Source organism: Alosa alosa, chromosome 12 (assembly GCF_017589495.1).
Source record: "Alosa alosa isolate M-15738 ecotype Scorff River chromosome 12, AALO_Geno_1.1, whole genome shotgun sequence".
Taxonomy (NCBI): domain Eukaryota; kingdom Metazoa; phylum Chordata; class Actinopteri; order Clupeiformes; family Clupeidae; genus Alosa; species Alosa alosa.
In genome coordinates, this window is record NC_063200.1 from 22,025,170 (window position 1) to 22,038,957 (window position 13,788).

The following is a 13,788-nucleotide window of genomic DNA, read 5'->3' on the forward strand; positions in this document are numbered from 1 at the left end:
TATATATATATATATATATTGAATGTAGCTGTATCTTGTTTGGAAGTCATACAGCTTTCATGGTCTTGTTTACCCCTGTAATCTATCCCAGCATTTTGGAGTTTTCTAGAAAGCGCTAACTTCAAAGCACAGAAGCCTGTTCGTTTGCAGTTCCATGTGTCTCATCTGTCCATGACTCTGGCGTGTACAACTGGGACTGGTGGATGTAGTCCAGCCCTGCTGGTGGGAAGCAGGTTGGCATCGAGCTTACAGGCTGGCAAGGGTGGCACTCTGCCTGTATGGCTATGGTGGCCTGCTGGAAAAGCTCCATGGTGGTGTAGTCGCTCATGAAAGCCACTGCCGGTCTGGCATCACAGCCAGCCAGGGCTGTGGCTGCGGTGGCGGCTATAGCCACCTTTGTCCTTTGGCAGGGTATGTCTTTGATGTCTGTCTTGCCAAACTCTGTGCTGCCACACTCCGGAGGTGTGGAGTCTACCTCAATGGCTGTTAAGTCTGTAGATGGACCTGTTTCCTGTTTTTCCATCCCACTGGATGGTGTTACCGTGTCTTTATTATCAAAGCCCTGACCCGATGCATCGCAACTCTGTTTGCCCAGGAGAGGGTTCGATGCTGTATTCTTCTTGTTCTCCTTCCTGGAGTCCATCAGGTACAGCGGTCCAGAGTCCCAGTGTTCTTGGACTATCGGGCCATTCATTAACACCATTGGCTCCTATGGAGAGATTGATGCAAATCTTAGTTATCCAGCTTGACTAAAACAACAAAAACTCATGCTCAGGAGTATCTTAAATTGTGATTTTTGTACTTTTTTTGCACAAACCCTTTGGCGTCAATTCTCTTTTTGTTTGACTGAGTGCCTGCCACTCACCAGCTCATACTCTCTGTCAATTTTCTGAATGGCACTGCTGTTGCTCGGGTTTGGTATGCTTGGCCACAAGGCTTCCTTTACCCTAGAAGGAGTGGTAAGAGAATGACTCGTTACGGCATGAATGTTTATCATAACTTCAGGCACAGACATTTTCATTACTTTTATGTGCAAATACCACATAAAAAGTCTAACCAATTCTCATCTCATGGCACACAAAAGACAGCACAGTCATTTAGATATGGGGGGCTTTACCTATCGGTTAAGCGAATGCAGAGATGTACTGCAACCAGGAGCATAACGACCCCTGTGAGAACTGATCCAACCAAGATCCAACCACTAGGTTCTGTGTCTGGGGAGGCATGGGGTGTAAATTGTTGTCACTCAACAAAAGGCACAGTAACGATAAAAGGATTTGACAAATGCCACTGTGTAGGTGTTAATGTCATTGAACAAAGCATTAACTAAAAACTATTTAAAAGATGACCCATAAACTTTAACCCAAAGTTTAAATGCAGCTGTGAACCTTCCAGGCATTTGTTTGATAATTGTGCATCTACTGTAATTCACACATAATGACTATAACAAGCCTTGATAACAGGAACAGTTTAAGAAATATGAATTGTGTGAATTTCTGAACATTCTTGAGTATAACCCTAATGTCCCCAATGTGGTATCTTTGAATTACCTGATGGATTTGTTCCAAAGTATAAGGGCGAACTGCGCTTCCCCTCTCCTCTGGATGTGAAGGCCGCCATCTCAACATGGTAGTCACTCCCGCTCTTTAGACCGGTTAACTTATAGCTGCTGATCTCGGGACCCAACGTAATGTCTGTGAGATGGCAGATGATAGTGCAACTGATGACAATGTGTCAGTGACACCACGGATGGGATGTCTTCTAACGTCAGGTTTACAGTTATGCAACACCATTTCACACCATCATTACTCTTGAGGTGTGTGAGTCCTTCTGGTAGGAAGCTACGACTGAAGCCAGGCATGGCTTTGAGTTCAAGTAAAAATTGAGATGATACAGTATGTACTAAATAATGTAAATATTTCATGTGAGTACGTATGTAAATAATTAGGTATATGTCGTCTATGACTATGTGATACACACTGTAATTAATCTAAATAATATGGTTCCAGAAACTCTTTCTCACTTGACTTTGTGCCTCCGTTGAATAAGTAGAGCATGTATCCCTGCAGAAACCCCTGCAGCTCGTCCTCTAGGATTGGAAGCCATGTGATGACCACAGAGCTGTCCGTCACATTGGAGTGGCTAACATTCCGTGGATCACTGACTGGGGCTGGACAGCAGCGCATGCAAGAAACATAACGAGACACGATCACCTGAGGCTCTCGCTCACAAGAAAGGACAGGTGGGAATGGTAACATTTACATTTAGCAGACGCTGTTGTCGATTATATCACAAGGGCCATTCTCCCCAGAGCCTGGAAATTGTACTATTGAGATGAGATGTGATTCTTTCAACATCCATCCCACCCCCCACAAACACACAATCAGTAGTTAATAGGACAAACAGATCTACTGTAGATTACTGTTCAGATTGTTGATCTGTGGCCTACTTGAGAAATGGCACATCCTCTCAGACCTAATTCATGGTCACATACATGATTTTTACAGACAGACTTTAACCGTTAATCTCAAAATCCTAATTTACGTTCAGTATTTCTTTCTGGATCTGTTGACCTTTGCAGTCTTACTCACTTCCTTCCAGTAAATACGCTTCTGTCCATCCGCATGTGATATCACTGCTGTTAAGTTGCTTGAGTTCGCAGGTTTCCTTGAATGGCTTTACGTGCAGGAGAAATATGTATCTCTTGTAGGGAAGGAAAGGTGTCTCTAATGGGGATATGTGTAGACAACAATTGGTTTAATGATATGGTTAAAGTTTTCTATCAAGAAAACTACTGATGCGCAACATGTTTACATAAAATTGGATATATAATTTAGGTCATAGACAATAGTTAATAGGTACTATTTACAATAGGTACTACTAGCTTACTAGCATGGCAGACCTACTACAGGATGTTCCATATGTTCATTGACATCAGCCGGTTTCTCCAGCCGGGAGTTATGAGCAAATTTGTTTTTTACTTGTTTATACAAGTAAATATAGTTTATACAATGATATAAAGGAATAGTAAACGATTCCAAGCCAGTACACTTTTTGTCACATTCAGCAAACATTTCCCCACAATCTCCTTCCGTTCTGTGTGCATACTGAATGGCTGGGTCATTAAACTGAAAACACCGAGTGAGCACCCGCACACACAATACTATTCCAAGCTATGAGAAACAGGTGGTGTTAGTGCGCACCTATCAACCCATGAAGCACTGAAGGGAGTGTCTGATTGTCGAGTTCAAACAATCTTTCTCCAGACAATCTTTCTCTAACCCTACCTTTAAGGGAGGCTACAGGCCCAGTACCTTTTTTAATGTCTATTGTCCTCTGTTTTGTGTTGGAGTAGAAGGACTCGAACGCTGTTGCATTGTCTCCCTTCAGGAACCACTCCACAGTGTAGCACTCGTACGCATTTGTTAGGCTGCTATTCCATGAGAGGTTAAAACTGTGATTGCTGTTGAATGTCGCCTTCAAAGCTCCCTCGATTCCTGTGAAGACAGTAACACTTGTATTCCTTTAATGACTTTCTACAGAGCCCTATATATCTCTACATACTGCTCTGGCTTTCTACAGAGACCTATACATCTCTACTTATGGCTCTGGCTTTCTACAGAGATCTATACATCTCTACATATGGCTCTGGCTTTCTACAGAGACCTATACATCTCTACATATGGCTCTGGCTTTCTACAGAGACCTATACATCTCTACATATGGCTCTGGCTTTCTACAGAGACCTATACATCTCTACATATGGCTCTGGCTTTCTACTTAAGATTAGAAGAGTGACAGTGGAAAAACACAAAAACACAGTCGGTGCAAGTGAGTTGAAGCTGATGACTGCTCTCTATATAATGCATGTTCATACACAAACACATGTATGCACACACACACACACACACACACACACACACACACAAGCCTAACTGCCAAAGAAGATAGATTCTGCTGACTTTGCTCTCTGCCCTCCCCAACACACTACCCCCAAGTAGACAGGCCTTTTTTGAAGGGAAGGAAGCAGTTGGCTGCTAAAAAAAGGCTTAAAAAAGGGCACCTATCTCACGACATGGGGCCCCAAACCCACAGAAAAAGCTATTACAGTATGTACCAAGTATGATGTAATAGATTTCACCCTTAATGAACATGAACACTGTGTTATTAGGCAATCCAGACTAAAAATATGACAAGCGCTCCGATAAAACTAAAATGCTTTCTGAAAACAAACATGTTTAGCTGAACATAATGTAATCTGACTTAATGACAGAGGTATTGGTAGGCATCTCCCCCAGGAAATTCTGGCAGCTGATATCAAAGGGAGGATGTTCTGTGTGTAAGCTACAGTGCAGTACGTACGCATATCCTCCAGGGCTGGCTCTATGGCACAGGGAGTCTTCGGCGACTCAGAGACGTTGTTTCTCGAGTTGAGGCTGACACGATAGGCTGAGTGGGAGAGAAGGAGGCTCATGGTGGAGTCGCTGCTCTGTGTCACAAAGGTCTCGTTGAGCTCCCAAGACACCTTCTGCACTCTCACATTGTGTTGTGCCACGCCCAGAGATGACGGAGACTAAACACAGTTTTGCAGAGTGGAAGCAAGACAGACACATAAGAGCTTATCAAGTCAAGTGTTCCAAAGGTCAGTGTTAGAGAGAGGCTATAATGTATGATTTAATACATTATCTGTTAGCTATGATATCTTACAAAATAATACCTATCTGTCTAAGGGATATTATTTTCAGTAACAGTATAGTATAGTATATATACTCTTTTGATCCCGTGAGGGAAATTTGGTCTCTGCATTTATCCCAATCCGTGAATTAGTGAAACACACTCAGCACACAGTGAACACACAGTGAGGTGAAGCAGGCTGGAGTCAATTAAAGATTTTTAGAACACCTCAAGATTTTTTTTTGCTTGTCATTACACATCACCGTTCTGATGAATTCAGAATTAGTTATCATATGTAGATGGTTCTTCAAGTCATATCTTTTCCTAGCATACACCAAACTACCTAGAAATACACATACAGTAAGTATATGCTTATCATTGTGACATTTTCAACAGGTTGATCTTCAGTTTTTTGAGTGTCAATCTTACCTCCCATGATATGGTTACTTTTCTCCTCCCCTGGTGAAACCCATCCATGTTACACTTTACGACAGGCGCTCTGGTAAGTTCTGTTGACAAGACAATGATTTGTGTGTGGCTGTACATTTATGTAAATGTATTTCTAAAACATACAAAATACAAAAGGTAAACAACCAAATAAAAACTTAGATCGATAGACATAAATGACACATATATTGCTATAAGATCTGTAACAAATGAATAACTTAAGAACTTAAAACTTAAAACTTTGTATAAATAACGTAAGTATGTAATGCATCTTATTTTACCCTGAGGCACAGTGAAGACTCTGCTTGGTGCACACTGGGTACATTTTGATGTGTTGAGACACTGCACTTGCACTTCATATAACATGGATGAGTTGAGATTCTTTATGGTGTGGTCACGCTTATGTTGGGACAACTCCTAGTACAAAAAGCATGTATAACCAGATAGAGAAAAACTAGGTATCAACACAGGTATGAAAGCAACTAACTACAGTCATGAATAAGGAGTCATAAAAATACATTAGCTATTGGTACCAGTGCTGAACTGAAGACATTAGCTAACAAAGTCTTTTAATTTATGGTATGACATTTAGTTAGGAGAAGTTAACAAGGTTTTTACTGTATTTATTGCAATAGTGATGCTTGGATTCCTGCACATAGATGGGACAGCACTGACATACAATTTACTATTTAAAACCACATGCTCCATCAAGGGCACTTAGGTCTGCTAACCAAGGCTGCCTTGTAGTCCCACCATTAAGGTTAAAGAGCAGGGGAGATCGGGCTTTTGCAGTAATTGGCCCTAAACTATGGAATGAGCTCCCACTACATATAAGATTGTCTGTTTTTAAATCACATCTTAAAACTTACTTTTACTCCCTGGCTTTTAACTCAGTATAAGTGTTTACTCAATCTATTTTATTTTCTATTTTGTACTGTTTATCTTTTACATAACTTATTGATATTATGTTTGTTTGTACCACTCCGTTTCTTGGTGTTTTATGCCCCAAACGTTGTCTTCAAGGCAGCCTGCCTGGAAGGCGCGGTAAGGCATGGGTTAAGGTTAAGTTTAGGATAAGGTGCCTTTAACTTGACGTGGCAGCGCTGCCTGGAAGACGACGTTGGGGGCATAAAACACCATCGAGCTACCACTCCCCCTGCTCTTGTGTGACGATCATTATCTGCCTGCCTGTCTATCAGGTCTTCTCAACCTTTTCTTATTGTACAGCACTTTGGTCAAATGGTATTGTGTTTAAAGTGCTTTCATTTTAAATAAACATGATTTTACTTGCTTTGACTTACCATCCTCATACAGAAGTCGTCTTTATTGTATATTGAGATTTGCATGCTAAAAAGACGATTCAGGACATAATAAATTGTATATTTTCTGAAAGCTGATTTTGTGAGGATGTCATTGCACCCCCATGTTGTAAGGGCACAAGACTTTGTTTTCTCAGCTTAACAAATTGAATATCATGAGTGCACACCATTTCAGCTTATGGAATAAGATATGGAATAATTTTCACCCCTTTATTGAAGGTGCTCAAGACTTTGTGTCTTTGTGTTTTCTTATCTTCACCTATGGATCATTGTGTATTACTGCCTCAGAGTGATTTAGGTGTATAGAGGTCACTGTACACTGTAATTCTGATTCAATTTCACCCTAATGATATATATATATATATATATATATATTATTTATTTATTTATTTATCACATTAATCATCTCAGAAATCATCTCCTCACGACCGCTGCCTATTCTGTTAATACACTGTGAAAAGAAAACGGCCTCTAGGCAGCCCAGACTCCGAACACTGGAAACAAACAAAGTGGGGGCAGCCTGTAGCCCCAAACAAAAACAAAACCCTGCATTTCTCTGGGAATACTGAAGGTAGGGGTGAGCTACCTCTCTGCTGTGTTACATTTGGTCCTTGGTTAAAATATAACATTAGACTGCTTAATCTGCAGTTTATTTTGTTATTCTAAATTTCCTCCAGCAAAATGCTGTGTTTTGTGAGACTTTTATTTCTACATTTTGGCTAACTTTTAGCCGCATTTGCTAACACCGTTCTATGTATGGTTTCAATGTTCTAAATCTGCTAGTTTCACACTGTTGGCTAATGCAGTGTACATGTGAAACTTGTTCGTCTTGGGGAGTTACACACACCTACCAAATTTGATGTGTGTAGCTGAAACTAGAAGTCACATAAGGGGGCGCTAGAGACTTCCTGGGCCACACCCGGGGCCAGACCTCTGTCCCTGAGAAGCAAACGTGGATTCATTTCATCATGTAAAATAGATGATGAAAATGCTACAGGAAATGTACACAAGGAACGCTTGAAGTAGAAAGACAAGAGAAGTGTGAGATCAGTTCAGAGTCTCTGTTGGGGTTGCACACACACATTCTCAATCCCTGTCCTTGTCCTGCATGGAGGAACTACTTCTTATATAATAATTTCAAATTATGTTTTAACATAAAAGAAGGGAATACGCCCAAATAGCTTAAGTGTTGGTTGTGTGCTTGATTAAATATGATGGTTGTTTGCTTGCAGAGGTCATTGTATTCCTGCCTGCCTAGAAACACATCTGTAATGAGTGGGAGTGATGACTCAACTATTACCGAACATGTCAAGCGAAGTGAAGTAATCAGACAGTGGCCACGTAAAAAAAACTGCTAACATTCTGAGAATGAAACCAAACTTTCGTGTAACAGATACATAATAAAATGAATATGCTGGTCTTACTTCATCAAAACACCTGAAACGGTGGCACACTGAATGAATACAAATATAAATGGTGCTTACTGCAAATATTCAGTTGTGGTGAAAATATTTTGCAAATGGATCTGTGAATTTGTCACTGTCAATGACTCACCGTTGTCCATGAATCATTCAAGTTGTTTATGGAGTACTCTCGATACTTTACAAAATACTTTTGTATATCATTTCCCTCATCCCAACTTGCTTTAACAAACAGTTGTCCAGACCGCCGCTGCAATTCCACGTCAGCACGACAACGAACTGCAAGATCACCAAGAAACATTCATTCTTTAAATAAAGAACAGAAATGAAACCAAACATATCAACATGATCATCTGCCACACCCAAGAAGACCATCTAAACCATGTAAAAGATCAGACATTTACTACTATGCTCATTTCTTATCATTGCAATTTAACTTTCCTGGTGAACTTACTCATATTTGCAGGGGAGCCCTCGAACGTTGCCAGGGTGCAATTCATCCCATTCTCAACAACATAAGCTTTCAGCTTTCGCTCTTTCGCACTTTCGCTCACCTTTCCTATAGGCACAGATGTTCCTGTGATCCTGTGCTCTTTACAACGTGTTTTATTTAGCCAATCTTTTCTGGTAAACGAAACATGACAACACATCACATTTACAATCAATTTCAGACAATGCATCAGTGCAGAACAAGTTGAGTTTAAAGGAATGCTTTTCACTTTTCAATGATCAATTTTGACCATCTGTCAATTTCACTTAGTGAGTTTATTTATGTATAGCACATGGATTAGAAATAGTGGTTGTTTTAGTTTCTTGGATGGGGTGCAGAGCTAGATCGAGGGGGTGGTTCGAGAACCCCAACAACCAACCAGTCCCGGCGGCATGGGGGGGGGGAGGCTTTGGGTGGCCAGGCCCGTCCTGGAAGTCATCTGTGCCCGCCCTGGACGAGCTTGGCTGCTCCAACCAACCCCAATCCCATTGATTGATTTTGAACACTTATTAAATGTAGGCCTATATTATACGTTTGTCAATCTAGCAAGTAGCAAATAAAACTTAGCTAACCGTAGCTAATCAATCAGGAACATTAAGCCCATCACCTAAATGGAGAGGAGGTTACGTGGCGCAGTCCACTTCACTTCTGCACTAACCCCTGTCATCCGATGACAAATATAGCTTATCGGCTCGCAGGTAGGCTATATCTCATATCGTAGTTAGTAGAAGTAGGCCTAGTAGTTTCTGGGTTTGTTTGATAGCGTTAACCTTTACTTTTTCCACACGCATCTCAGTTCTAACACACATATCCCCTCTCGCTTTCTCTCTCTCCATCCCTGCGCACGGGGCTCTCTTAAAGGAGCTGCACCATTTTACAACAATTGCATCTACATTTTCATATTAGAATGTTTTGTCAAGTGTAAGCTTAAACTACCGTGATCAATTTAAGTTCCCGTGCCCCCCCTGGAAAGGTGTAATGTCCGTCCGTGAATTTGTGTCTGCCACCGGGTCTGCAACCAACTAACCAACTAATGATCAAAATAAGTGACAGCTAGTGGTTTCACAGCATAGTAGCCCATAACTAACCTATGTGATGAGTTTATAGACATTTTTTTCTTACACAATATGGCCATGGCCTTTCTGTGAGAAGAGATAGCTGGTGAAATTAACACGAGCCAAACATCAACCGATCCATACAACAGAATGATATGGCCAATCACAATACCATTTTTGATCCGGCTCTAATTGAATCAAATTAAAAAATGATAAAATATTGAAGTGTAACCTAATGACTATGAAATGAAACCAATATTAGCTGTTCAAAAGTATGACAAATGCTTAATAAAAGTTGTAGCAGCTAGACACCTGTGTTATCAATAAGATTCACTGAGATTAAATAGGAAATCGCGTTGTCAGTGTCAGTGCCTTTCTAAGGTGCATGCCAGACATAACATTATTTTTACCATCTTTGGATATTTAGCAGTGGTTAACTTACTCTACCAGCAGTTTGAATCTGGAGATATTTAAGGACTCCCCAGGCTCCCACACACACTGGTGCTTGGTGTGTGAACCAATCAACCGAAAGCAGTCCAGTTTATTTGCTTCACCTTCTATATCAAAACAAGTTAAAACAAAAATGTCATGTTGGTGAAGAGAAGACCCTCCACACAATGAATGATCTCTCTCAATCTGCTTTGAAAACAAAAGAACACACAGATGATATCATAGTTTCTGATTTGTTTTTTAAAAGTTTCATAATTTGTTGTAGGTTAGACTCTGCCATAAGAACTGTATGCAAATGTGGTTAATTTTGGTTAACACATTATGTAAAAAACATCCACTCAACCATCCGGTATCATACATGGCAGGGCCTCCCTGGTACAGTTTGTTCATGAATTAAGCATATTATTAGCACATGACAGCAAATACACTCATGTACTTCTGCTTGTAAGCATACTGTATGCAGCCTGGCAGGGCCTAAAGAAATGCTAAGAAAGCAACAACAAAAAACCCTAAGGACTATGCAGCTTTGAATTACAGTATATGGGAAGCACTAAAGCTTTTCCCGAACTTTGCCACTTGAGAGACATCAAATAAATTATGCATTATTAGCAGAACTTTGAAGTTGTCCTAGCCATAATCTGGATGCATCTCGCTCTCGGATGGATAGATTCTGCTTCTTCTAGCTCAAAGAAATGATCATGATACGAAATAGAAATCTGACCATGTTACCTGATGATGATGGGCATTGAGGAATGTGGCTCATGTTGCAGCCAGCTGCTGAAGAAAGAGAAAGTGTGGAAAATGTCATTCTTAAACAACTAAGACTGACATGGCAATTAAGTAGACAAGTATTTTAGTAGGAGAGATCATGGGGCATTCGTTTCCCTTTCTTTCGATAAGGTCCATTCATGTGCACAAACAGTTCTTAAAATGCTTACTGACAATTTAAAGTTCCCTTTCACCATGCACTAGAATGTGTGTTGAATGTTGGAAAACCACCTCTGTCTGATATGTCAACGAGATTAACTATTATTTTACAAATCAATGTTGTGCGAAAATAGAATAAAACATACCAGGCGTGCTTATAACATAAGGTAGCCACTCAAATACTACACCTGAGAGAGAGAGAGAGAGAGAGAGAGAGAGAGAGAGAGAGAGAGAGAGATTTAATTAGGCCTAATAATTTCGCCGACAAATGAAGGGCACCTTAGTTAGATAATATGTTCTAACCAATTTATTACGCCGGTTCGCAATAAATGTAGTCTGGGAATACCCACACGAACCTTTGGCAAAGGTCTGCGCGCTAACCAGGCTACAATAAATGCGCATCATAGCGTCAGACTAGAAAATAATGTTGATGCAGACCACAAATACAAGGGGTCCATTGCATGAAAACGTAGATTCACTTACAGACGATGACATGAGAAGTAATCTTGTATTTGTAAGCCATTTTCGTTGTCTTTGAGTAAGCTACTGCCAGGTCGATGTCCTTACACTGAGCTTGACTCTCAGTGACACTTCTGCCTATGTCAGTGTCAACGGGAAAGGCAGCCTTTATGACCGAGTGCGTCCCACGTGCTTACTGAGAATGCATCCTGTAGTCTAGTTCAACACTCCCACCAACGTTGGGGATGACGTTCAGAATCCAGAACAGCTAGTCTATTCAGTCCAATAATCTTTAATAGTGTGTGAAATTGAGAAACTTTATCCGGGTAGGCCTACGTTATGTTATTTATCTGTGGCGAATCATTGTGAAAATTCAAAGATGGATCATTCCCTTACGGCATCGGTAGCCTATTCTTGTATTGAAAAAAATATTTGTTGCGCGCTTTCTGTCGGTATGTTCATTGCGTTGCGTGTAGGTTATAAGTGAGCCATGTCGCAGCATTTAGGCTACGCAATGGAGAAAAAAAGTTTCAGTTCTTAACCCTTTGCAGACTGTGCCGAACATTCCATTTTTTCATACTCGATGGCCTTATGGCACAAAAAGGCTTATTGTATGATTATGCTACATGACAAAGATACAATATACCCACCACTCTAATCAGGAGAAATAGCCCTTTCAAATGGTATAAAATATAATTAATAAGTTTGAGGAGAACATACATATTTTTTAAAAAATATCTTTAAAATTCAACCCCCAAAAACACGAAAATATCAGTTTGTCAAGATAAATCTAATTTTTCTCCCAATTTCTATTGTAGATAGAGAAAAACATAGAGTGTATGGGAGATTCACAATTTTGTCCTCTACTCAGTGATAAAAACAGAATCAATGTGTCACCTTTTGTTCAAAAGTTATGACAAAATTTATTAGACCTTTGCAGACGGCACGAAACATTCCGTTTTTTCTTACTTGATGCCCTTGTGAGACAAAAAGGCTTATTGTGTGGCCATGCTACATGACAGAGATATACCCACCATTGTAATCAGGAGAACTAGCCCTTTAAAATGGTACATATCATAGTTAATAAGTTTGAGGGTAACACACATTGTTTTTAAACAAAACCTTCAAAATTCAATATCAAAAAACGTGAAAATATCAATTTCTCAAGATGAATCTTTCTTTTCACCTGATGTCTGTTGTAGATATAGTGTGCAAAGGATAGCCAGTGTTGTGTTCTCCTCAGTGAAAAAAAACAGAATCAATTTATCACCTTTGGTTCAGAAGTTATGATTAATTTACTCATAACAGTAACAAGTAGAATTTTTAAAGAGTAGAATGTTTTCATTTCCGGTTTGGCATCTGACCTAAAAATACAGATATAATGGTCATGTAAAAAAAATAAGCTGTTTTACCATCAAAACAAGCTCAATATGGGATGTCTTACTGTACTCTGAAGAGGCTAAATCAATTGTGGGGAGGACAGATAAAGGCTGAAAGACAGACTAGCTGATTGTAACTGCTTCTCCGTGTGCTTCATTCTACTATGAAAACAAGAATATAGAGACACTGGCACATGTGTTAGGTTTATTTAAAGGGGAAATAAATCATTTTATTTAGAAAAGTCTTAAACAATGTGATTAAATAACCAGGAACAACAACTTCAGGTAAATAACATAAACATATGTTTACAAACATGCAGTAACTATTAGAACTACAAGAATGACAAGACAACAGTATAACAAAGATCAACAAATCTTACATGGTGAACAAAACATCAATTCATACTAACATTCACACACATATATATATAAACAATTAAAACGTTAGAAGAAATTCAATACATTTAACAACCATACAGCATATAATTTGATACAATATATAATTATCCATATCATTTGCCCCACACATAAGGTGATACACTAAGCGCCACATTCACACCAGATCCGTGGTGTGTGCATTGTCACAGCTGTGGCATGGTTGTTTGTGTGTGTGTGTGTGTGTGTGTGTGTGTGTGTGTGTGTGTGTGTGTGTGTGCATGCGTGTGTGTGTGTCCATCTAAGCCTAGCAGACGATGGGGTGTAAATGCTATTGGAGTTGGTGTCTCTGTCTGTGTTGGAAGGATAGGCAAAGTGTATGCTTTCTACCTGACATGGGACTTGACCAAACTCAAAATAAAGAAATTGTCAGATAAGAAATATAGAAATTGAATTATAAATCTAACCAAACTATTATCACTATAGTCCCTCTCATTATTGTTATAAGCAACACTCTTATCACAACCAGAAATGTGCTTGCGCCCAGATGGACGCACACACACACACAAACATGCTTACCCAGCTGAGGATGATGGAAGATTATCTCCTCCTGTAGCACATCATTGTCTTCTTCTTCATCCAGAAGCTACCCATCCATGTCCCATGTCCATGCCATCGTGGTCCTTGGGGTCATATTTGCCATCAGCAGTCGGCTGCTTTCACCCCAGTTGCACGTACTTCTCTCCCTCCATCTAAAATAACAAATCACAGGTCTGATAGTGAATAGGTTGT

At 39.9% G+C, this 13,788-nt stretch overlaps 1 protein-coding gene across 1 annotated transcript; it reads right to left on the minus strand.

Annotated features, from left to right (window-relative positions):
• Positions 1-33: 33 nt before the first annotated feature.
• Positions 34-11,367, minus strand: LOC125304794 (interleukin-6 receptor subunit beta). Its single transcript, XM_048259292.1, has 16 exons — positions 11,267-11,367; positions 10,930-10,971; positions 10,586-10,633; positions 9,849-9,963; positions 8,316-8,485; positions 7,995-8,140; positions 5,403-5,538; positions 5,104-5,183; positions 4,363-4,573; positions 3,315-3,497; positions 2,592-2,726; positions 2,024-2,170; positions 1,551-1,694; positions 1,118-1,214; positions 866-947; positions 34-709 (listed from the first exon to the last, which is right to left on the minus strand). The coding sequence occupies exons 1-16, from the start codon at positions 11,304-11,306 to the stop codon at positions 122-124; spliced, it is 2,364 nt and encodes a 787-aa protein (XP_048115249.1). The 5' UTR covers positions 11,307-11,367; the 3' UTR covers positions 34-121.
• Between the last annotated feature and the right edge of the window lie 2,421 nt (positions 11,368-13,788).